The sequence below is a fragment of the Sphaerodactylus townsendi genome, linkage group LG01 (assembly GCF_021028975.2).
Source record: "Sphaerodactylus townsendi isolate TG3544 linkage group LG01, MPM_Stown_v2.3, whole genome shotgun sequence".
Classification (NCBI taxonomy): domain Eukaryota; kingdom Metazoa; phylum Chordata; class Lepidosauria; order Squamata; family Sphaerodactylidae; genus Sphaerodactylus; species Sphaerodactylus townsendi.
The window spans coordinates 9,043,798-9,068,408 of record NC_059425.1 but is presented as its reverse complement, the minus strand read 5'-3'; the positions used below and the strand labels follow the sequence as shown (position 1 = coordinate 9,068,408).

General features: G+C 52.5%; 1 protein-coding gene across 4 annotated transcripts in view; it reads left to right on the top strand.

The window, feature by feature from the left end:
- Window positions 1-24,611, top strand: part of SHC1 (SHC adaptor protein 1) — a 68,484-nt gene that overhangs the window by 19,279 nt on the left and 24,594 nt on the right. For 2 of the 4 annotated variants that reach the window (XM_048510521.1, XM_048510514.1), the window contains exons 2-4: window positions 276-338; window positions 9,550-9,711; window positions 22,636-22,706. In XM_048510521.1, the coding sequence (XP_048366478.1) occupies window positions 327-338; window positions 9,550-9,711; window positions 22,636-22,706 (245 nt within the window). In that variant the 5' untranslated portion in view covers window positions 276-326. Of the gene's footprint in view, window positions 1-275; window positions 339-9,018; window positions 9,712-22,635; window positions 22,707-24,611 lie in introns of those variants that run through there. The other 2 variants (XM_048510529.1, XM_048510506.1) reach the window with 2 other exon arrangements.

Here is a 24,611-nt window from a genome sequence, read left to right as displayed (position 1 = left end):
CACTTCTGTGGAATCGGGGTTCATGAGCAGCTCTGGCAGTTTCTCTTCGTCCACGCAGAAGAGGTTTAGCGGCCAGATTTGAGCGTAGCTTCGGCACTTGCCTCGTCTGACCTTTAACTCTCGGCTCCCCCCTCCCCAACTTCCTCGGCCTAAAAAAAAGGAAACATTTGCCTTCCTGGGGTCTGCATGGAATCCATATCCCCTTTCCCCGCCGTCCGGCACGGCACGGCCCGGCCAGCCCCCCGGCTAATTCCCTCTTTGTCACTAAACCACAGGTTTGGCTCCCGAGAAGAGGGACTGTCCACCCGCGGCCCGCATTACCAGTGATGGAATACACGGTAAGGGCGGCTTGCCTCTCCTTTCCGGGTTCGGTGGCGGGCTGGCTGGCCGGCGGCGCTTGTGGGTCAGCCCTTTTTTCCTCTCCTCTCTGTGGTGCTACTTATCTTGCTTACAACTTTGGGAGTCTTCCACGGGAGAATCCCCCTGCAGTTTCCAGCCCAAAGGCAAGACGGGTGTAGCCGGCAAACTCAGTCTGGGGGTGATGGAAGAGCTCTGGTTTTCTGTGACTCCTTAAGGGACGTCCCCAATTTTTATCAAGCGCCCCTTTATCCTTTTCTCCTGTAGTGAGAAGTTGGCCATCTCTCTATTCAGGGTCCTGATTTTTGGGGGGTGGGACGGAGAGGGGAGCTCCTATGGCAGTGGTGGCGAACCTATGGCACGGGTGCCAGAGGTGGCACTCAGAGCCCTCTCTCTGGGCACAGGCAAACAGAGTCGCGCCGCCCCCCCACATCTAGGCTGGCCTGGGCTGCTGGGCTCGATTATTAGCATTAAACCTAAGACCTAGTTTTGGGGAAGCAGCGTAGGTAACCCTGTTAAGCGCTGTTAAACCCCACTGATTTTCATGCGAAGCACTAAAGCGCGATCCTTTACCTGGGAGTAAGCTCAGTTGCTGGCAATGGGGCTTGCTTCTGAGCAAACCCTCCTGGGGTCGTGATTCACCCGTTGGAAGAGTTGCACGGTTGCTTCAAAGCAAAGCCACTGACTACTATCAACTCCCGAGTAACACATGCCTCAGAGCCAACCGTTTTTTTCTAAACTAAAACCTCAGTATTCAGGTTAAATTGCCGTGTTGGCACTGTGCGATAAATAAGTGTGTTTTGGGGTTGCCATTTGGGCACTCGGTCTCGAAAAGGTTCGCCACCACTGTCCTATGGAATGCATGCTTCTCCATTCTGAGTAGTTCCTCAAGATCCCAGCTGTGTCTCTGGCAGCTAATTATGTCCCTCCCCCTTCCTCTTGACCATAGGTGTCAAACTCAGGCCCTCCAAGTGTTCATGACCTACAATTCCCATTAGCCCATGCCAGCAGGGCCAATTGGGCCATGCTAGTAGGGGCTGCTGGGAGTTGTAGTCCATGAACATCTGGAAGGCCTGAGTTTGACACCTATGCTCTTCTTGATTATCATTTCAGCTTACTGCAGTAGCTTTCGGCAAGGGGGTGGTGGAGGAGGGATGAATGAAGAACATTTTTGGAGGGGAGGGGGGTACGAATGTGAATGTCCCAAACGCTCCCTGTATTTACTAGCCCGCCACATTAGCTTGGACAGTAGGAACTGAAGACTGTTTTAATCACTAAATGAGCCGAAAAGAGTTTTTGAAAGGCTCTGGTCTGAATTAGGCCCTTTAAGGTAAAAGCAGGTGCGCTGACCTATGTCCAAAAGCAAATTGGCAGCCGGCGTAGATCGTATGGCGGTTCCTTGTGGGGTTTTCAAGGCAAGATGCTAACAAGGGTGGCTCACCATTGTGGCCTCTGCATACGGCAAAGGTCTTCCTTAGTGGTCCAGATTGAGGGATGTAATTGTACCTCTCTATTCTGCATTGGTTAGACCTCACCTGGAATATTGTGTACAGTTCTGGGCACCGCAATTCAAGAAGGGTATTGACAAGATGGAATGTGTGCAGAGGAGGGCAACCAAAATGGTCAAAGGTCTGGAGTCCATGTCCTACGAGGAGAGGCTGGGGAGGTTTAGTCTGGAGGAGAGAAGGTTGAGAGGTGACATGATAGCCATGTTTAGATATTTGAAGGGATGTCATGTTGGTGAGGGAGCGAGCTTGTTTTCTGCTGCTCCGGAGACCAGGACCAGGAATCATGGGCTCAAGGTGAAGGGAAAGAGATTCCACCTAAACATTAAAAAGAACTTGTTGACAGTAAGGACTGTTGGATAGCGGAATGCACTTCCTTGGAGGGTGGTGGAGTCTCCTTCTTTGGAGGTTCTTAAAGTGAGGCTGGATGGCCATTTGTCAGAGGTGCTTTGAATATGCGTTCCTGCATTATCAGGGGTTGGACTTGATGCCCTCAGGGGTCTCTTCCAACCCTGTGATTCTATGGTCTCCCCTCTGAATACTAACCAAAGCTGACCCCTGCTTAGCTTCTGATATCTGACAAGATTGGGCTAGCGCAGGCCGTCGAGGTCAGGGCCTGCAATTGGCATTAGGCACGTCAAAATAAATTTGCTTCATGGCTGCTGCTTATCAGGAAGAGAGCGTCTGGCGGCAGAGGCTGTGCCTTGTGCCCTGTTTGAACACAGTGCTGAGTCAGAAGAACAAGGGGAGCTGGCTTTTGTGCTCTGTTTTTCTCTACCTTCAAGGAGTCTCAAAGCGGCGTTCAGTCGGCTTCCTTTCCCCTCCCCAAAGCAGGCACCTTGTGAGATGGGCGGGACTGAGAGAGTTCCGAGAGAACCGTGACAGACCAAAGGACACCCAGCAGGGGAAACAAATCCAGGTCTCCAGATAAGAGTCCACTGCTCAGAGAGTCTGCATGGTGTAGTGGTTAAGAGCAGGTGGATTCTAATCTGGAGAACTGGGTTTGATTCCCCACTCCTCCACTTGAGTGGCAGAGGCTTATCTGGTGAACCAGATGTGTTTCCGCACTCCTACGGTTCCTGCTGGGTGACCTAGGGCTAGTCACAGTTCTCTCACACCTCTCTCAGCCCCACCTGCCTCACAAGGTGTCTGTTGTGGGGAGAGGAAGGGAAAGGAGCTTGTAAACCACCTTGAGTGTCCTTACAGGAGAGAAAGGTGGGGTATAAATCCAAACTCCCAACTCCTCCTCCTCCTCTTCTTCTTCTTCTTCTTCTTCTCCTCCTTCTCCTTCTCCTTCTCCTTCTCCTCCTCCTCCTCCTCCTCCTCCTCCTCCTCCTCCCCCTCCCCCTCTCCCTCTCCCTCTTTCTCTTTCTCCTCCTCCTCCTGTAGAGGAGTGGGGAATCGAGGACCAGAGGTTCTTTTTAATCGAGGAGTGTCGAGGACCAGAGGTTATTTTAAGGGGGGATGTCCGGCTGGCTCAACAGGAAAGGCCTGGCGGAACAGCTCTGTTTTGTAGGCCCTGTGGAACGAAACAGACTTTGCAAGGCCTGGATTTCGCCAGGTAGAGCATTCCACCAGGCTGGGGCCGTAAAAGCCCTGGCCTATGTTGAAGCCAGTCGAACAGTCATGGGCCCTGGGACCACCAGCAAATTTCCCTCCGCAGAACGGAGGGGTCTCCGGGGGCAACAACCACACCTTGTTGCTAAGGAGGTTGCCTGCTGGGTTTCGGTAGTTGGGTAGCTGTTGAAAAGGTGCCGGAGCCTTTGCGAAGACAGAAGGTTGGCATTGCTAATGCCACTTTCTTCCAACGCCAGTTTCGGGGGCGGGGGGAGGAGATGTTCTTATGGTGGTTTCACTTAACTATAGAATATTCCCCTTTAATAACCCCCCACACACACCCTGCAGAAAAAATCTAAGCTGCAAAGAGAAAAAGAACCAACCTTGAGTTTTGTTCCTGTTTACGGCTTCCGCTGTGGGTGTGCGCGACTCCTTTTGCTGCACCACAGCCCCACCTTGTGGCCATTCCTGCACACTGCCGCTCAGCCTTGGATTTTTAAAAAGTTCAGATGGACAAAGGCCCCTCCCCACATGCAGAATAATGCACTTTCAATCCACTTTCACAATTGTTTGCAATTGGATTTTGCTATTCTGCACAGTGAAATCCAGCTGCAAAGTGGATTGAAAGTCCTTGTCAGATGATTTCAGAATTTAAGGTGGAGGATTCCAACTTGACACTCTTCTCGTTACTCGTTTGTCCTCTGTCCCCTTCACTTCATTTGGGGGTGTGTGTGTGTCCTGTTTCTAACTGTGTCCCAGTTTGCTTTGGATTGTTTGAGTGCATCCTTCATGGGTTTTTAATTTGTTTTATTTATTTTATTGCATTTATATCCCGCCCCATCCCCGTGGGGCTCAGGGCGGGTTACAAAATAGAATCAGTTTTACATCCTTAACTTACGTTAATGAAAACATCAATCCAGTCATTCGCAGTTAGAACAATACAGTTTAACAATAAAACAACATCTAATGCAAGACAGTTAAAAGGGGTTAAAAGTGTTTAAAACTGACAGCAATAACTAATAAATAGTACATAATTTCCACCATCACCTCTTCCCCCTCCCACCCAGAGGCCGAAAGGAGATGATCTAATTCCAAGTGATTTAATCCGGTGGAACAGAAGGAGAAGAAGAAGAGTTGGATTTCTATCCCCCCTTTCTCTTCTGCAAGGAGACTCAAAGGGGCTTAACAATCTCCTTTCCCTCCCCCCCCCCGTGAGGTGGGTGGGGCTGAGAGAGCTCCGAAGAACTGAGACTAGCCCAAGGTTCCCCAGCTGGCGTGTGTTGGAGTGCACAAGCTAATCCGGCCCACCAGATAAGCCTCCACAGCTCGAGTGGCAGAGCAGGGAAACAAACCCGGTTCCCTGGATTAGAGTCCTCAAGGCCATAAGCCGCCTAAAAGCGCTGAGCAGCTGAAATGTCGAAGTGGCGGAAGAAAGGCTGTGTCTCTTTTGCTCTTTCACACACACACACACACCCTTCCCCAGGAATGAGAGCCGGGTTCCCGTAGAGCGTGACTTCCTGTCCCCAACGTCAACAGCTCTTTGGTTGGGTCTGGGAATTCAAACGTCCAGTTGGCAGGAGCCGTATTTTCAGCCCCCTCCCACTCAACCTGTCGTTCAGCCTTCCGGCTTCCCAGGGCGATGGAATTGTCCAAAGAATGCCTCCCTCTTCCGCAGAGGAAGGAGCCGGCAGTTTGAACTCTGCCCTTTCTGGGTGGGCAGCTGCCCCTCAGGAAACCGTTTGCGGCTCCAGCCTTGTCCACCACACCTTCCTCTCCCCCCCCCCCCCAGTTCTTGGGGCTCGGTCCCATTGCAGGACTCTGTGGGTTACCCCCCATATTCACAATTTTTATCTCCCGGGAAATTGATTGTAATATCTAACCTGAGAGGTCGGCATTGCCAGAGGTTTACCGGTGTCGATTTCCTTTTAAGAGGTGACCTGATAACCATGTTTAGATATCTGAAGGGCTGTCATGTTGGTGAGGGAGCAAGCTTGTTTTCTGCTGCTCCAGAGACTAGGACCAGGAGGAATGGGTTCAAGGTGAAGGAAAAGATATTCCACCTAAACATCAGGAAGAACTTCTTGACAGTGGAATGCACTACCTCGGGAGAGTGGTGGAGTCTCCTTCTTTGGAGGTTTTTAAAGGGAAGCTGGATGGCCCCCTGTCTGGAGCGTTTTGATTGTGTGTTCCTGCATTGCAGGGGGTTGGACTTGATGAGCCTTGGGGGCCTCTTCCAACTCTATGATTCCATGATTCCTTTTGTTCCCATTTGGGGGCTCGGAAAGGACTCGGTTTTGAAGTCGGGTGTACGAATCGTGGCGTTCCAGCCCTACTCTCATGGTCTGTCCCTGAGCCCAGCGTGGCACTGCGTGGATTGTGGGTCTCGGGGGCTTGTTGCCTGTAAGCTCGGGCAAAAAACTGCAAAGAAGGGCGTTCCCTTGTTCCTGGTCGCAGGGAAAGGAAGAAGGCGTTTTGTAGTCTTTCAGAGCTGACCTTGGCCAGCATACACACAAGCACCTTCCATTCTGAGGTAACCCGGTTTCTGTGATGAATTAGTATGGATTTGCTAATTTAATTTGATCATAACCTCATTTGATCGTGGAAATTTGATTGTGGAAAAGTACCTCATTGCCAGAGGAACTTCCCGGTCCTTGGCTTTCATGAGTTTTGACTTTTTGGCCCCAGCCGTCTCCCTTACCTTCAACCATGAGGGCTAGAAACTTGGCTTTTGTTTGATTTCAAGGAAAAATTAATTGCATTATAACTGGCTACTGAGAGGGGTGAGGAAACGTACTTCGCTGCCTGAAGAGCTCCCCAAATCCTTGGTTTTGTGAGTTTTGACCAATCCCCTCCAGTGGGCTCCCATAACTTAAGAACATAAGAACTAACCTGCTGGATCAGACCAGAGTCCATCTAGTCCAGCACTCTGCTACTCGCAGTGGCCCACCAGGTGCCTTTGGGAGCTCACGTGCAGGAGGTGAAAGCAATGGCCTTCTGCTGCTGCTGCTCCTGAGCACCTGGTCTGTTAAGGCATTTGCAATCTGAGATCAAGGAGGATCAAGACTGGTAGCCATAGATCGACTTCTCCTCCATAAATCTGTCCATGCCCTTTTTAAAGCTATCCAGGTTAGTGGCCATCACCACCTCCTGTGGCAGCATATTCCAAACACCAATCACACGTTGCGTGAAGAAGTGTTTCCTTCTATTAGTCCTAATTCTTCTCCCCAGCATGTTCAATGGATGCCCCCTGGTTCTAGTATTGTGAGACCTTGCAACCATGAGGGCTAGAAACTTGGCATTTGTTTGGTTTTAAAGACAAATTAATTTCATTAAAGCTGGCTACTGAGAGGGGCTGAGGAAATGTGTCTCATTGTCAGAAGAACTCCCGAAATCTTTGGTTTGTATGAGTTCTGACCACTCGCCACCGGCTGCCTTTTACACTTCTTGTAGCCATAAGGGCTAGAAACTTGGGTTTTGTTGGTTTCTAAAGGGAGATTCTGAGGAGGTTGGCTTTGGTCCCAGATGATGAATTCCATGTTGTGGTGGTACTGGTTGGAGTCACGGAAAATACCCCGGCATTGGGGAAATGTTGTGTGATTGTCACCAAGTTATTTGGATGGAAAGTTGGGTTGGAGTGACTGCTGTTGGCACATTGTGGTTTCTGTGTCAGACCGGAGAACCCTGCGTTCTCATTCTGCATGTGGCATGATTTACCTCTTTGGTTTCCTTGGATCAACCTCTCTTTCTCTCGGTCTCTTTCTTTCTCAGCCTAACCTACCTTGCAGGGTGATCGTGCGGATAAAGTGGCAGTGGCTGTGTTTGCCACACTGGGGTGTATGTGTGAAATGATCAAAATGGGCTTCACCTCCCCGAGTTAATCAGAAATTACCAAGGCAAAAAAGCATTTGAGGACTGCGCTGTGGGCTGGAAGCTCCATCAAGTTGAGGGAGGGAAGGTTTAGACTAGAGCAGCCCCTCGGGTACTGAGCTCTGAGCCAAGACTTTCTGGGTTCAAATCTTGCCTCGGCCACAAGCTCATTAGATTCCCCTCCCCTCAAAAACCCACCTCCTGATCAGATGGCAGTATGGAAAAAAGGAACAGTGGCCCTACTTCGCAGGGTTGGTGTGAAACCAGTTCTCTGATAGTCACGCCTGGGAGTTGTTCACGGTGCTCTGAGGCAATCACCGCTTCCCTGATGCTAACTGCGTGCTAGGCTGGGAGAACCAAGCAGGGCTACAGGTCCCTGCCCCGAGGAAGCCGCAATCCAGAGTGCCACATAAGAAAAGAAGGGAGATTTGGGGAGGGGCGGGGTTCAGCTGCATATATTTAGGGTTGGACAAAGGGTAGCGCCCTGGGATTTTGGGGAAAGGAGAGCTTCAAAGAGTTGAAGCATTCTCCAGGTGGTTTGGCGATGCTCTAAATGGGGTCGCAGCCAAGAGGAACCGGTATTGAATTAGACCACCTTAATCCCCCCCCCACACAGATTGCTGAATTACAAGGGTGGGGGGAACTTCCCGGCTCCCCCCTCCTCCCCCTGGCCTCCCACCCATCCGCCTGCTTCCTTCCACGTGTGGCCGTTGACCTCGATTTCCCAAGCACCGTGGATGGAACTCAACAACCCCCCCCCCCCGCTGCCCAGACCCCACCTCTTTTGGATCCGAGCCCCCCACCTACCCCTTACCCTTCCGCACAGGCAGACCTGCTCACGTATGTGCGTGTGAGTCAGCACAGCAGCGAGAAGAGGGGGGGCACCTTGGCCTCTGGCTGTCTCCCCCCCCCCTTTCCCCAGCCACCGTCACTTAGAGGCTGAAAGATTGCATGCAGGAAGCAGCAGCAATTAGCAGCCGGTCGGGGAAGAGGCAGCAGCAGCAGCAGCAGCAGCTGGGGAAGGAGCCGGCGGGCGCCTGGATGCGGGACTCTCTTCCTAAGACGCGCTCCTCTCCAAGAATCCCCACCTCTTGCCCGAGAGCCCCCTTTCCTGCGGGGCAGGGAAGCGGCCTCTGCCCACCGTGTGCCACTCGGGGCCTCCGCGACTACAGAGAGAACCTTGTTAGCTTTCCTGGCAGCCGGCAGGCCCCGCCGCCCGCCCGCCCCCACCGCGGTTCCTGCCGAGCCGGGCAAGTCTGGAAGGCGCTGTGTGGCCTCCTTGTCTCGGTGGTGGCTTCCCCCCCCCTTCCCCTTTTTTCGCCCTCCTTTTTTCTCCTCCCCAGGATCGGCAGAGGAGGCCGTCCCGCCGTGAGAGAAAGGGGTGTCTCTTCGGCTTTGCCCCAGAGAGCCCCGGGGGGCAGCCAAGGAAGCTGACTTGGGGACCACCGGCAGGTGGAAGGCGTTGTTTTCAGCCTACCCCGGATGGTTTTTTGACCGCTGCGCCGCCAGCCTCTCCCTCTCTGCCTTTGCCAGAGGGATCACTGCTCATCTGGTGGGGCCACCCCTGGTGACTGAGCCCGGCCCGCCCTCCGGACCACTGCCCTTAGGCCGAGAGGGCAGACTTCCCACGGCACGCCCACCCACCCCTTTTGGTCGCCCGCGCCCCGGGCTTCGAGAATCTCTCTTCCCGGCAGCAATGACAGCCAGCCACCAGCGGGGCGTCTGGGTCGGCGGCGTCGTGGGTTTGACTTTCCTGGCAGTGCCCTCGGACCGCTGAGCTGCTCCGGTCAATTGGCGTCGTGGGGGGAAGAGCCCCCCGCTCCTGGCTCCTCTCGAACCCGGCCCCTGCGCCCGGCCTGCTTTCGGGATGGATCTGCTGCAGAAGAGCAAATACAACCACCTGCGAAACGACTCCCTCTCGTCCCTGGAAGAGGCGTCCGGAGCGGCGGAGGGGGACTCTCCTTCCGAGCCCGTGGCGGCCGCCCGGTCCCTTCCGAGCTCCCTGTCCTCCTCTTCTCTCAGTCCCATGCTCCCCTTGGGCGAGCTGTCCTCCGAGTCCGAGGACAGCCCCACCACCCTCTGCTCCTTCTTCCCCAAAATGGCCAGCCTCAAACTCTCCAACCCCTCGGCCCTGCTCAGCCTCCGGGCCTTCTCCAAAGAGGCCCCGGGCGGTGGCGGCACGGCGGCGGGGGATCCTCCCGTGGTCGCCACCGCCGTCCCCCCCAGCCCGGACTCAATGGGGGCCGTCCCTGTCTATTCCCAGGATATGAACAAGCTGAGCTGCGGCAAGAAGATGCGGGTGGAAGGCGGCCAGTTGGGCGGCGACGAGTGGACGCGGCACGGCAGCTTCGTCAACAAGCCCAGCCGGGGGTGGCTGCACCCCGACGACAAAGTGATGGGCCCCGGAGTCTCCTACCTCGTCCGGGTGAGTGAGTGAGCGGGCGCGGAAGGGAGCTGTTGCGGGGGGGGGGGGGACTTGTGTGAGACACGGGGGGGGGGAGGGGGGGCGGGGAAAGGAAAAGGGGACAGGTTGAAGGATGGCAACAGGTGATCCTTACTGGGGAACCACTAGGAGGGCCTGTTTTAGAGAAAAGAGGGCAGGCGGACTAAGCTTGCTCCGCTTTCCTGATCCCCCTAAGAGTCTCAGTGCTTTGTTGAAGCATCCTGCATGTGAGCTCCCAAAGGCACCTGGTGGGCCACTGTGAGTAGCAGAGTGCTGGACTAGATGGACTCTGGTCTGATCCAGCAGGCTTGTTCTTATGGTCTTATGAAGGCTTTCATGGTTGGAATCACTAGGGTGTTGTGGGTTTTCCAGGTTGTGTGGCTGTGTTCTCGCAGCATTTTCTCCCCTGTTACACCCGCGCCTGTGACTGGCATCTTGATGGCGATTTCCAAACATTCCACCCTTTAATTGCTTGTTGTGGGTTTGTCCGGGCTGTGTGGCCGTGGTCTGGCGGATCTCGTTCCTAACGTTTTGCCTGCGTCTGTGGCCGGCATCTTCAGAGTAACACACTTCTCTCCGTGATACGCCTCTGAAGATGCCAGCCGCAGATGCAGGCGAAACGTTAGGAACGAGATCCGCCAGACCGCGGCCACGCAGCCCGGAAAACCCAACAACCAGTTGAGTCCGGCTGTAAAAGCCTTCGACAATAAATTCCACCCCTTGATGGTTAATGATGGCAAGAAACAGCGGAAGGAGAGCGGAAAAGAGAGAGGGCTTTGTGTCTGCCTCTTCCTAATAAAGGACTTTCAATATGTATTTATACTTGTGTAATGGTTTTTTTTTAAGTCTGTATGTCGCCCTGAGCCCAACCTTGGTCAGGAAGGGCGGGATATAAATTTAATAAAATGAGAAGTAAAAAATAACAACCGGCGTTTGGGCTGTGGAAATGATTGATCCATCAGCTTGTCAGTCATTGATTTTGATGGGGGAGAGGCCGGGATTGGCCGCAGGGTTTCCATCTCCCAGCCCTGGAAATGTAGGAGGGGAACAGATGGGATCAGCTTGGTAGCTCGGCCCAGAGCAGCTCACTTCTGTGGCACCGTTTAGACTTCTTCCGGACCAGGGTGGGTTGCGAAGCAGTCCGTACGGTTCAGATTTCAGAGCGCCAACTGAAAGGCTGCGTGCTTAGGAAAGAGTCCCAGCCCGGAACAACGGCAGGCTTCCTCCAGGAGCGGTCCGGGGACCAAAGAGGGAAGAATAGCCCCACTGGGCCCTTCCAGAGTGGTGTAGTGGTCAAGAGCAGGTGCACTCTCATCTGGAGAACCGGGTTTGATTCCCCCGCCCTGCCACTTGAGCTGTGGAGGCTTATCTGGTGAACCAGATTAGCTTGTGCACTCCAACACACGCCAGCTGGGTGTCCTTGGGCTAGTGGTGTAGTGGTTAAGAGCAGGTGCATTCTAATCTGGAGGAACCGGGTTTGATTCCCCGCTCTGCCGCCTGAGCTGTGGAGGCTTATCTGGGGAATTCAGATTAGCCTGTGCACTCCCACACACGCCAGCTGGGTGACCTTGGGCTAGTCACAGCTTCTCGGAGCTCTCTCAGCCCCACCTACCTCACAGGGTGTTTGTTGTGAGGGGGGAAGGGCAAGGAGATTGTCAGCCCCTTTGAGTCTCCTGCAGGAGAGAAAGGGGGTGGTATAAATCCAAACTCCTCCTCCTCCTTAGCAAATAAGTGCCCATTCTCTGCAGGCTCTTGAAGGCTGGGTCTAGCAGGGCTTTCCCCCTCTGTGCTTTCCCTCTTTGGCACCCCTTTCCTTGAGTATGGATTTCCCTGCCCTACTTTTGACATCTGAATCGAATGCCTGGGGCCTTGTTTTGAGCCAGGCATCGGACAAGCTGATGGTGTCGGAGTTCAGCCCCTAGAATTTAGGGCGCGGGGCTAGCAGTGTAACAGTGCTTCTGAGAATTTGCAACGAATCCTTTTCCTTGCCTGGTCCAGGGGAAGGAATCTCCACCCCTCTTGGGCTCGGGACGGTTTCCAACTGTAGACGTTAATGCAAGTAACATCAACTATGAATAATCAACGCAATAAATACCATAAAATCGACCATTCCCCATGAAGCTGCCCCGTGCCGGATCAAACCTTAATCGCTCAGGTTCAGCGTTGTCCTCTTAAACCGGCGGCTTCTCGTCACGTGCGATCCTTGTAACTGGAGATGGCGGGGATCGAACCGGCAACCTTCTGCATGCAAAGCAGAGGTTCTTCCGCTGAGCCGCACCCCCTACTTAGACAGGTGGTGGCTCTCCCTGGCTCGGTCCTTTCACGTCACCTGCCTCCTGGTCCTTTTGTGCCAGGGAGTGACCCTTCTGTGCTGCCTTTCGACCCCAAAATGGTCCTCAAAGCGGTGCAGGGATGACAAGCTGGAACAGGTCCAGAGGAGGGCAACCAAAATGGTCAAAGGTCTGGATTCCATGCCCTATGAGGAGGAGAGACTTAAGGAGCTGGATGTGTTTACTTTGGTGAAGAGAAGGTTGAGAGGTGACATGATAGCCATGCTTAGATATTTGAAGGGATGTCGTGTTGGTGAGGGAGCAAGCTTGTTTTCTGCGGCTCCTGAGACGAGGACCAGGAGTGATGGGTTCCAGGTGAAGGAAGAGAGATGGAAAGGAAGAATGAGGGCAAGACTAAACAAGAAACAAGGAACAAGGTTGGCCAAACCCCCAAAAAACTTGCCACACAACAGGAATTGCGCAAGGAAGTGTTAATACCAACAATGACTAAAGTGCATATATGCAATATTCACAAAATGACATGTTCGCTAATAACAATTTTTGAATGATGGAAATAAGTACCGATACTATACATATGCACTGAAGAAGATTAGCGAAAACGCACTTCAGCGCGCAGGCGTTTTTGCTGCCGCTTCTTTGAACCTTGCTGCTCTTTTGAACTTGTACAACTTGGCGGCAGGTTGCTGTTTCTTGAATTGGTGCCTTTTCCATGTTTTCCATTGGACTGTGAATGAAATGTTTACAGAGGGAGAACTTTATGGACTCATGGAATCCTTCCCGAACATGTTATTTTGTGATATATGCACTTTAGCCAACAGTTTGAAATAGGTGCTGAACCAGCAGACTGAGACATATCATAGGTGAACATGGGTGGAGACTTCAAGTTCTGATGCTCAGAGATTCAGGACACACATCAAGGGACATAATTGTACCTGTCTATTCTGCATGGGTCAGACCTCACCTGGAAAATTGTGTTCAGTTCTGGGCACCGCAATTCAAGAAGGTTATTAACAAGCTGGGTCCAGAGGAGGGCAACCAAAATGGTCAAAGGTCTGGAATCCATGCCCTATGAGGAGGAGAGACTCAGAGAGCTAGGGATGTTTAGTCTGGAGAAGAGAAGGTGAAGAGGTGACATGACAGCCATGTTTAGATATCGGAAGGGATGTCATGTTGGGGAGGGAGCGAGCTTGTTTTCTGCTGCTCCAGAGACTAGGACCAGGAGTCATGCGTTCAAGGTGCAGGAAAAGAGATTCCACCTAAACATCAGGAAGAACTTCCTGACCGTCAGGGCTGTTGGACAGTGGAACGCACTCCCTCGGAATGTGGTGGAGTCTCGTTCTTTGGAAGCTGGATGGCCATCTGTCAGGGGTGCTATGATCGTGTGTTCCTCTACTGCAGGGGGTTGGACTGGATGGCCCTTGGAGGTCTCTTCCAGCTCTATGATTCCACGATTCTAATGCACGGAGGTTTCCACAATGCAGAGCAATTCCACCTTCTCAGTGGTCGTGGGGCTCGGCAGGGGGAGGGCGCCCAGCACCCGGGCAAACGCAGGCCCGAAGCGGCCAGCGCCTGTCCCCGGTCTTCCGTTCAGCCACATGATTGCTTTTGACAAGCGTCCATCCCTCGGGGCAATCGATGCACACTTCCAGCAAGCCCCCACCCACCCAGCAGCTCTGACTGCTGAGGCCCGAGAGCACCCGCCTGTGGAGATGTGGGATGACAGGGAGACTCTCCCCCCCGCACTTATCAGGTGCTCAGCGAAGCGCATGAGCTGCCTCCAATTCTTGTTTCAGACACTCCAGAGGTATTTAGCTTTGGGGGTGGGGGTGGGGGGGCTGCTGTTGTTCCGATCCTGCCTGGGAGTGGAGGATAGGAGCACCCCTCCCCTTACAGCGCACGTGCCCCCTTTTCTAGTCTCGCTTGCGATCGGCTGCTGTGGCAGCTAACTTAATAGATAACGATTCTCTCGTGGCTAATCGGAAAGGAGGAGAAGCCGGGCTCGGGAGCGGAGGGGCGACTCGAGGTGGGCGGGGCAGAGGCACCACTAAGTCCGAGGATCTCGTGAAGCTGTCTTTCGAGGAGCCAGACCTGCAGGGCCCTTGAAGTCAGTATGGTCTCCTCTGTCAGTCAGTGGTTCGCCCAGGTTTCAGGCTTCGGTCTTTCACATCCCTCCTGTCTGGTTCTTTCAACAGGCGATGCTAGGAATTCCGTGTGCCAGGCAGATGCTTTGCCACTGAGCCATGGCCCAGGCTCAGACCCCTCCAGGGTCTTCTTCACATCTGAGAGCCAGTGTGGTGTAGTGGTTAAGAGCAGGTGAATTCTAATCTGGAGAACCGGGTTTGATTCCCCACTCCTCCACCTGAGTGGTGGAGGCTTATCTGGTGAACCAGATGTGTTTCCACGCTCCTACGTTCCTGCTGGGTGATCTTGGGCTAGACCCAGTTCTTCCGAACTCTCCCAGCCCCACCTACCTCACAAGGTGTCTGTTGTGTGGAGGGGAAGGGAAAGGAGCTTGTAAGCCCCTTTGAGACTCCTTACAGGAGAGAAAGGTGGGGTATAAATCCAAACTCTTCTTCCTTCTTCGTGAGCAGCAGTGGCGTAGGAGGTTAAGAGCTCGTGTACCTAATCTGGAGGAACCGGGGAACAGCGACCACAATGCTGTCAGATTCAGTATCTCTGCATGCGAACAAGTGACAACTACTAATGTAGTTACATTTGCCTTCAGAAAGGGAAATTTCTCAAAGATGAGGGGGATAGTGCGCAGGAAGCTGAAAGGGAAAATCAAGAGAGTCAAAAATGTCCAAGATGCTTGGAGGTTATTTAAAAACACAGTCACAAAAGCTCAGCTGGAATGTGTTCCGCAGGTTAGGAAAGGCAGCGCCCAGTCCAAAAGAAAGCCACCATGGTTAACAAAAAAAAGGGGCGTTGAGGTATTAGGAAAAAAAAAGATGTCTTTTTTAGAAAATGGAAGTCCAACTTAACTGATAAAGAATGCCAGAGAGAACACAAATGGTGGCCAAAGAGAAGCAAGTTAGCTTTAAGGGTGGCATAAAAGGATTATGATGAACACATGGCTGTGAACATCAAAACCAGCAACAAACAGTGCTTCAAAAGTACATCAAAAGCGAGGAAGCCAGCAAAGAGAGCTTGTTAGGCCCGTTAGATGATGACAAAGGAACAAAGGGGTGTGCTTCTAAAAGATGACAGGGAGATTGCAGAAAAGCTGAATGAATTCTTTGCATCTGTCTTCACCCAAGAGGAGGTGAGGAACATTCCTGCACCTGAACCAAGCTTCTTGGGAAGCGAATCCAGAGGAACTAACAAAGATGATGGTAGACAAGGAGAGAAGTTCTGGCAGCCATTGATAAACTAAATGTTACCAAATCCCCTAGCCCAGATTGCATTCACCCAAAAGAGTTCTTAAAAGGCTCAAGCATGAAATTGCTGATCTTCTGCACTTTGTATACAACTTATCCTTGAAATCAGGCTCCATCCCTGAAGACTGGAAGATATTAATGTCACACCAATCTTTAAGAAAGGATCTACAGGGGGGGACCCGAGGAAATTACAGGCCAGTCAGTTTGACATCTGTTCCTGAGTAAATTAGTAGAATCTGTCATTAAAAGATAAAATTATAAAACATGTAGAAAAAAGCAAGACCTGCTGAGAAAAGATGCGGCATGGCTTTTGCAGAAACAAATCCTGTCTTACAAACTTACTGAAGTTCTTTGAGGATGTAAACAGGCATGTGGATAAGGGGGGGAACCAGTGGACATTGTCTACTTGGATTTCCAAAAGGCTTTTGACAAAGTTCCTCACCAGAGACTATTGAGAAAACTCAGCAATGAAGGAATAAGAGGGGAAGTCCTCCTATGGATTAAAAACTGGTTGAGAAACAGGAAGCAAAGAGTGGGTGTAAAGGGGAAATTCTCACAATGCAGAGATGTAGGGAGTGGTGTCCCCCAAGGATCCGTATTGGGACCAGTGCTCTTTAACCTATTCATAAATGACCTGGAAGTAGGGGTGGGTAAGCGTGGTGGCCAAGTTTGCAGATGATACCAAATTATGTAGGGTGGTGAGAACCACAAAGGCTTGCGAGGAGCTCCAAGCGGACCTTGATAAATTAGGTGAGTGGGCTAAGAAATGGCAAATGCCGTTCAATGTAGCAAAATGCAAAGTGATGCACATAGGGGCAAAAAATCCAACCTTCACATACATGCTACAGGGCTCAGTGCTATCAGTCACAGACCAGGAAAGGGATTTAGGCGTCTTAGTTGAAAGTTCCATGGGAATGTCAACTCAATGTATGGCAGCTGTGAAAAAAGGCAAACTCTATGCTGGGGATAGTGGGAAAGGAATTGAGAATAAAACTGCAAAGATTGTCATGCCCTTATATAAAAGCTGTGGTGCTGACCGCGCAGGAGTACTGTGTTCAGTTCTGAGGTAAGCCACATCTCAAAAAAGGATATTGAAGAGATAGAAAAAAAAGATTAGAAGAGGCGGCGAGGATGATTGAGGGGACTGCAGCACCTTCCTTATGAGGAAAGGCTGCAGCGTTTGGGACTCTTTAGTTTGGAGAGGAGACGTCTGAGGGGGGATATGATTGAAGTCTATAAAATTATGCATGGGGTAGAAAATGTTGACAGAGAGAAATTTTTCTCTCTTTCTCACAATGCTAGAACCAGGGGGCATTCATTGAAAATGCTGGGGGGAAAGAATTAGAACTAATAAAAGGAAACACTTCTTCACATAGCGTGTGATTGGTGGAATGGAATATGCTACCCACAGGAGGTGGTGATGGCCACTAACCTGGATAGCAGCTTTAAAAGGGGGCTTGGACGGATTTGCTTGAGGAGAAATGGGTTTATGGCTACCAATCTTGATCCTCTTTGATCTGAGATTGCAAATGCCTTAACAGTCCAGGTGCTTTCGGGAGCAACAGCCTGAGAAGGCCATTGCTTTCACATCCTACGTAATGAACTCCCAAAGGCACCTGGTGGGCCACTGCGAGTAGCAGAGAGCTGGACTAGATGGACTCTGGTCTGATCCAGCTGGCTTGTTCTTATGTTCTTATGGGTTTGATTCCCAGCTCTGCCGCTTGAGTTGTGGAGGCTTGTCTGGGGAAATCAGATTAGCCTGTACACTCCCACACACGCCAACTCCTCCTCCTCTTCCTCCTTGTTCTTCTTCAGCACCTGCTGCCTGGTTCTTTTAACAGCAGATGCTCCCGCTCGGAACCGCAGCACAGCCAGAAACCATTTCGCCAGATAGCTCCATGGCTTTTGCCCATATTTAAGCCAAGGCTTAGCTCTGGAACATATGGCGACGACAGCTTCCTTAAGAGGCTTTATAATTCCTGGAGGACGGGTGGGTGGCAGGTCTGTCGACCCCAAGAAACTTCTGAGAACCACGGGGAACCTCTGAAAGCTGCTCAGGGTGTCTGAGTACCATCTGCTGCTGAACGAAAAGGGGAAACGTAGACACACAGAGCTGGGAGAATCCTGTAGTTCGCCCCTTGCACACTGCAGGAAATTCCATATATACTCGAGTATAAGCTGACCCGAATATAAGCCGAATATAACCCGAATATAAGCCGAGGGGGGCTTTTTCAGCATTAAAAATGTGCTGAAAAAGTCGACTTATACACGAGTATATACGGTACATCCTTTTCCTCCTTAGATCATGTCACCTCTTAACCTTCTCTTCACCAAACTACATATTCCCAGCTCCCTAACTCTCCTCGTAGAGCACTTTTGTTGCCCTCCTGTGGACCCATTCCAGCTTGTCAAAATCCTTCTTGCAGTGGCGTAGTGGTTAAGAGCAAGGTGCATTCTAATCTGGAGGAACCGGGTTTGATTCTCCGCTCTGCCACATGAGCTGTGGAGGCTTACCTGGGGAATTCAGATTAGCTTGTGCACTCCCACACACGCCAGCTGGGTGACCTTGGGCTAGTCACAGCTTTTCGGAGCTCTCTCAGCCCCACGCACCTCACAGGGTGTTTGTTGTGAGGGGGAAGGGAAAGGAGATTGTAAGCCCCTTTGAGTCTCCTGCAGGAGAGAAAGGGGGATATAAATCCAAATTCTCCTCCTCCTCCTCCTCCTCCTCCTCCTCCTCCTCCTCCTCCTCCAATTGCGGTGCCCAGAATTTCACACAACATTCCAGGTGAGGTCTAACCAATGCAGAACAGAGAGGTACAATTACATCCCTCGATCTAAACAGTATACTCCCATTGCTACAGCCCAGAATTGCATTGGCTTTCTTGGCCGCCGCATCACACCGCTGACTCATGTTCAGTTTGTGGTCTACCCAGACTCCCAGATCCCTTTCGTGTGTAGGGTTTGTCAAGCCAGGTGTCCCCCATCCTATATCTGTGCCTTTCATTTTTTCTGCCTAAGTGAAGTATCTTACATTTGGGTCAAGGGAGGGTGCTTTCAGCTCCATGCGCTGGGCTCTGCCATCTTCCAAGATCGCATGGCGCATGAAGCTGCCTTCTGCTGTCAGACCTATCAAGGTCACTGTTGCCTACTCAGGCGGGCAGCGGCTCTCAGGCTTTGACATCACCTACTGCCGCACTCTTTGTAACTGGAGAGGTCGGGGATTGAACCCGGAACCCTCTGCGTGCCAAGCAGATGCTCTGCCATTGGGCCACGTCCTCTGTTCTGTTGTTTGCCCACCCACCAAGGAAGCCAGCGCAGGAGGGCCAGGCTCCAGAGGTGAACCTTTCGTCTTACATCACTTGCCGGTGTTATGCCAGCAGGAAACAGGAAGTCAGCTCATTTCCAGCCAGGGCCACCTTTCCTCTTCCTCTTCTCCTGCCCATAGACATTGTTTTGCTAGCCCCAAGAAAAGCGTCTCCTTCTCAGCCTCCAGCTGATGCCAAGAAAACAAGCCTGCTCCCTCACCAACATGGCATCCCTTCAGATATCTAAACATGGCTATCATGTCACCTCTCAACAGCAGCAGCAGTGGCGTAGGAGGTTAAGAGCTCGTGTATCTAATCTGGAGGAACCGGGTTTGATTCCACGCTCTGCCGCCTGAGCTGTGGAGGCTTATCTGGGGAATTCAGATTAGCCTGTACACTCCCACACATGCCGGCTGGGTGACCTTGGGCTAGTCACAGCTTCTCTGAGCTCTCAGCCCCACCCATCTCACAGGGTGTTTGTTGTGAGGGGGGAAGGGCAAGGAGATTGTCAGCCCCTTTGAGTCTCCTGCAGGAGAGAAAGGGGGGATATAAATCCAAACTACTCCTCCTCTTCTCCTCCTCCTCCTCCTCCTCCTCCTCTCCAAACTAAACATCCCCAGCTCCCTAAGTCTCTCCTCGTAGGGCATGGATTCCAGACCTTTGACCATTTGGTTGCCCTCCTCTGGACCCATTCCAGCCTGTCAACATCCTTCTTGAATTGCGGCACCCAGAACTGGACACAATATTCCATGGATGGATGAATCCATGCTCTGCCACTTCCCCGCTCTGCCACTTGAGCTGTGGAGGCTTATCTGGGGAACCAGATTAGCTTGTGCACTCCAACACATGCCAACTGGGTAACCTTGGGCTAGTCACAGTTCTTCAGAGCTCTCTCAGCCCCACCCACCTCACAGGGTGTTTGTTGTGGGGGAAGGGAAAGGAGATTGTCAGCCACCTTGAGCCTCCTTACAGGAGAGAAAAGGGGGGGTATAAATCCAAATTCTTCTCCTCCTCCTCTTTCTTCTTCTCCTCCTCCTTCATTCAAATTTTTCTTCTTCCACTTCCCTCTCTGATCCCAGGCCTACTACAAACAGGCCAACACAAGTTTGGAAGGGTTACCTGGAAGCCAGCTTAGGATAGGACCGTCGGCTCCTTTATCCCCGAAATCATGATGTGGCAGCGTAGGTCATTTCTACAGGAGGGGGAGGGGAGCCAGCAGTGTCAGCGATGAGACGGCCACAGAAGGGAGAGGGGGGGGCATGTGGTTGAGGCAGGGAGTGCCACTGGGCACCTGCCAGGCTGGCCGAGACGCAGGAAGACGTGCTCGAGGCTCCAGAAGCCTGCCCAGCTCGTTCCAGGTACCCAGATGAGTCACAGCTGCGGCCAAGCAAGACTGAGTTCTCGGCCTCACAGCTTTCCGCTGCCTTTGTGTTATTTGCTACTCATGTCCAAGAGTCTCCAGGCCGGACGTGCCGGACTGCACCCTTACAACAATCTTGTGAGGCAGGCCACGGCGGGAGCTTGTAAGTTCCATCCAAATCACCCACAGGGCGTTTTGTGCTGAGTGGGGGATCAGAATCCAGATCCAAGGTTCCTAGACTGCCCGGGCTCTCTAGCCACAGTAACAAAAGGAACTGCCGCACACCCTTAGCCTGTTCATGACAGGCCCTTTCCAGCTATCTCAAGAAACTTTCCCCTGGAAATATCAGGGATGAATTTGAACCCAAGACTTTCTACATGCCACAGGGTGTCGCTCTGCCACGGAATGCACAAGCCGAGCCCACATAGCAGGGCTTAGTGCCTACTGAAGAGGAATTGTAAAGAGCTGGATTGGCAATGCCCCAAACCCTCTGGAAATGTCACAGGGGCATTTTTGGCTTCAGGTGACTTCTTTTGACGAAGAAGAAGAGAAGAGTTTGGATTTATATCCCCCTTTCTCTCTTGTAAGGAGATTCAAAGGGGCTTACAATCTCCTTTCCCTTCTCCCCCCCCCCCCCCAACAAACATCCTTTGAGGTGAGTGGGACAGAGAGAGCTCTGAAGAACTGTGACAAGCCCAAGGTCACCCAGCTGGTGTGTCTTGGAGTGCACAAGCTAATCTGGTCCCCCAGATAAGCCTCCACAGCTCAGGCAGCAGAGCGGGGAGTCAAACCCGTTCTCCAGATTGGAGTGTACCTGCTCTTAACTACTATGCCCCTGCTGCTTTTAGAAAAAGACGGAGAGACAGAGAAGTTTTTAAAGAGAGGCTGGAAGGTCCTATGTCAGGAGTGCTTTGATTGTGTGTTCCTGCATGACTGGGGGTTGGAGTAGATGGCCCTTGGGGGTCTCTTCCAATTCTACAACTCTACGATTCATCCATGGTTCCCAGATGTCCAAATGACTTCCGGTGCCTGCATTCCTTTATTCCTTTATTTCATTTATACTCCGTCTCTCTCCCCAATGGGGCCCCAAAGCAGGTCTTGCCTGCATGCTCTGAGCTGGCGTGGTGTCGTGGTTAAGAGCCGTGGGCTCTAATCTGGAGAGCCAGGTTTGTTTCCCTTCTGGCATCTCCAGTGGATGGGACCCGATGGCAGGTGAGGTGAAAGACTGCTGCGCTGAGACCCTGAAATGCTGCAGCCGGTTTGAGCAGATCAGGTGTCTGCAACCTGTGGCTCTCCAGATATCCATGGACTACAAATCCCATCAGCCTCTGCCAGCATGGCCAATGTGTATTCACAAGGAAGGGGGTGTGGCTCCGTGGTAGATCCTGTGCTTGGCATTCTGAAGCTCCCAGGTTCGATTCCCAGCATCTCTGGTTAAAAATATCAGGCACTAAGTCAGACCTGGGCATTATATGGCCCGCGGGCCACATCTGGCCCGCCGGATGACCCTGACTGGCCCCCCTGCCGTGCTGGGGAGCGAGGCGTCTTTGAAGGCCCCGCAGAAGCCGGTTGCCTTGGCTGCCGGCTTCTGCGGGGCTTTCAAAAGCGCCTCGCCCCCCTGCCTTTTGGCCTGGCCCTCCACAATATTTTCTGTTTCTTATGCGGCCCCATGGAAAAAATAATTGCCCACCCCTGCACTAAGTAATGGGGAAAACCTCTCCTTGTGAGCCTGGAGGGGGGCTGTGGCTCAGCGGCAGAGCTCTGGCTTGGCGTGCAGAAGGTGCCGGGTTCAATCCCCAGCTTCTCCAGTTAAAAGGACCAAGCAGTAAGTGATGGGGAACATCTCCATCTGAGACCCTGGAGAGCCGCTGAAGTGGACCGTACTGACCTCGATGGGCCAAGGGTCCGATTCAACAGATGTGTTCTGGGGTAAGCTCAGGCTAGAGTTGAGGTGGGTCCCCACCCCCCCAACAAAACAGTGTTTTTGAACACTCATTGGAACACCCTCCCGACTCGCAGGAGTTTAGGTGCCTGGCCAAGTCCACCCACCATACCCAGGCATATAGGTGATCCCTTCTGGTCTCTGCCTCCCCCTCTCCCCCCTCCCTTTACACTCCCTTTTATATAGTACCTGCTGTCACCTGTGCAGGTTCTCTTGGTTCAGCCCCAACCCGATTTCTAAAATGTGTTGGGGGGGGGCATTATGGGGGATGGATGATTAGGTATTTTTTAGGAGGGCGGGTTAGGGTATGGGATGATGACAGGTTTTAAAGGAGATGTTGTGATGGTTTTGTGATGGTTTTTATGGTGTTTTTACTATTGTTTTTATGGTGTTTTTAATGATATTTTATGGGGATTTTATGATTGTACCTCGTGAGGAACGTTGGTGATGGGCAGAAAATAAGTGTACAGGAAATAAATACATACGAAGCAGGTGCTTCTAACAATCCCCTTGGAGTTTTCCACTGTCGGGGGAGAGGGAGAAATGGGGGTTGGGGGCTGGGGGTGGTTTAGAAGCTACGACGTCCTGTCCATGGATTTGCTGACCTAACGAACGTCCTTCTACCTCGTAGTATATGGGCTGCGTGGAAGTGCTGCAGTCCATGAGGGCGCTGGACTTCAACACAAGGACTCAAGTCACAAGGTGAGCCATCTCTTTATTCCTGAGGGGGAGGGACATTCTCCCTGCCCCCCCCCCCCCCCATCACACGCGGCTGTGTGAGAACTCGGATTGATTCCCAGCAGAAAGAGCCCTTCGGCACTGGGCCCGGCAGGGAGGGACCGGCTGCAGAGTCCAGCAGAGAAGGCAGGCCGAGGCCTACCATTAGCGGCAGGAGGAGGGGCGGGGAAGAGGGTGTCTGCGCGCTCATCCATTACCGGGCAGACGTGGGGTCTGGAAAGAGGTGGCCGGAGGGAGCAGCCGGCAGGAGATGGAAAAGCTTCGGCAGCCAAGCTCCACGCTCCTGTCAGAGGGTTTTGTTTTAATCCGCCAAAGACAGGAAGCATTTATACAGCCTCATCAAATATTAACCGGCCTCGCTCGATGTTATTTATTTATTTTTCCCCTGCTCCGGCTGCCGCGAGGAACCTGAGAAGGCGGCGTGTCGCGCCTGCGCCCGCGCTTCACCAGGAAACCTCGTGGCCTCTGCGCGATTAGGGATTGGCGAGAGAGGAGCGACCTTATTGGGGTTTCTGGGTCGCTGTCTGGAAAGCCAATCCGCGCTGTAGCATGCCTCCTCCCTAACTGCATCTCTCTGCATCTCAATCCAGGCTGCCCTTTACCCCAAATCATCCCGAAATTGTGATATGTGAGCAAGTGGTCATAGCAGGCCTAGCAGCGAGCCAGCACGGTGTAGGGGTTAAGAGCGCTCTAATCTGGAGAACCGGGTTTTATTCCCCGCTCTGCCACTTGAGCTGCGGAGGCTTATCTGGTGAACCAGATTAGCTTGTTCACTCTCACACACGCCAGCTGGGTGACCTTAGGCTAGTCACAGTTCTTTGGAGCTCTCTCTCAGCCCCACCCACCTCACAGGCAGAGGTGGGATCCAGCAGGTTCTCACAGGTTCCCGAGAGTAGGTTACTAATTATTTGTGTGTGCCGAGAGGGGGTTACTAATGGGTGATTTTGCCACGTGATTTTTGCCTTAGTTACGCCCCTCCTCTCAGCAGTAGCGCGCAGAACTGGAAGCAGTCTAGCAGGAGGTGCATGGGCGTGCGTGGCAGCCTGCGCCTGCGTGCGTTTGTTTCCCACCCAAGGACCGGCGCAATGGTTGTGTCCTTGCCACAGCCCCGCCCAGGAATGCCTGGCCACGCCCCTGTTGTGCCCCGCCCAGCCCCATTGGCGCTACGCCACAGTTTGAATCCCACCACCATGGGAACCTGTTACTAAAATTTTTGGATCCCACCACTGCTCACAGGGTGTTTGTTGTGTGTGTGTGGGGGGGGGGGGGGAAGCGAAAGGAGATTGTAAGCCCCTTTGAGTCTCCTTGCAGGAGAGAAAGGGGGGATATACATCCAAATCCTTCTTCTCCTCCTCCTCTGGGGTGCAGGAGTTAAATCTATCCCCAATTCTGAAAAAGAAATTCCTGAGCTGGCGTGGGTTTTCTAGGCTGTGTGGCCGTGGTCTGATAGTTTTTCCTCCCAACGTTTTGTCCACATCCATGGCCGGTATCTTCAGAAGTGTGTCCTGGTAAGAGATATTTCTCTCCGTGGCACAGTTCCTGAGCTCTTCTGGGTATACAACGGCATACCTTGTTTTTCCACACACCCCACCCCTCTCCATGGGATTCTGTGCGCTGAGGAGGCTGCCTCCATAGTTACAGCATCCTGTTTCTCCTGGCAAAGGAGAAGATGTTTCCGGCAGACTCGTAAGCAGAATGTGAAGGCAGCAGCCCTTCCCCTGCTGTTGACCGCTGCTCTCGGTGTGCAAAGGTAGACTGCTTCTGAACATGACGGTTCTTCTGAACTGTCATGACGAACAGCTCTTCCTCTGTGAATCTGCCCCCCTGTCAAAAATGCTTCTTCCGGCAGAGCGGACGCCAGCGTGGGTC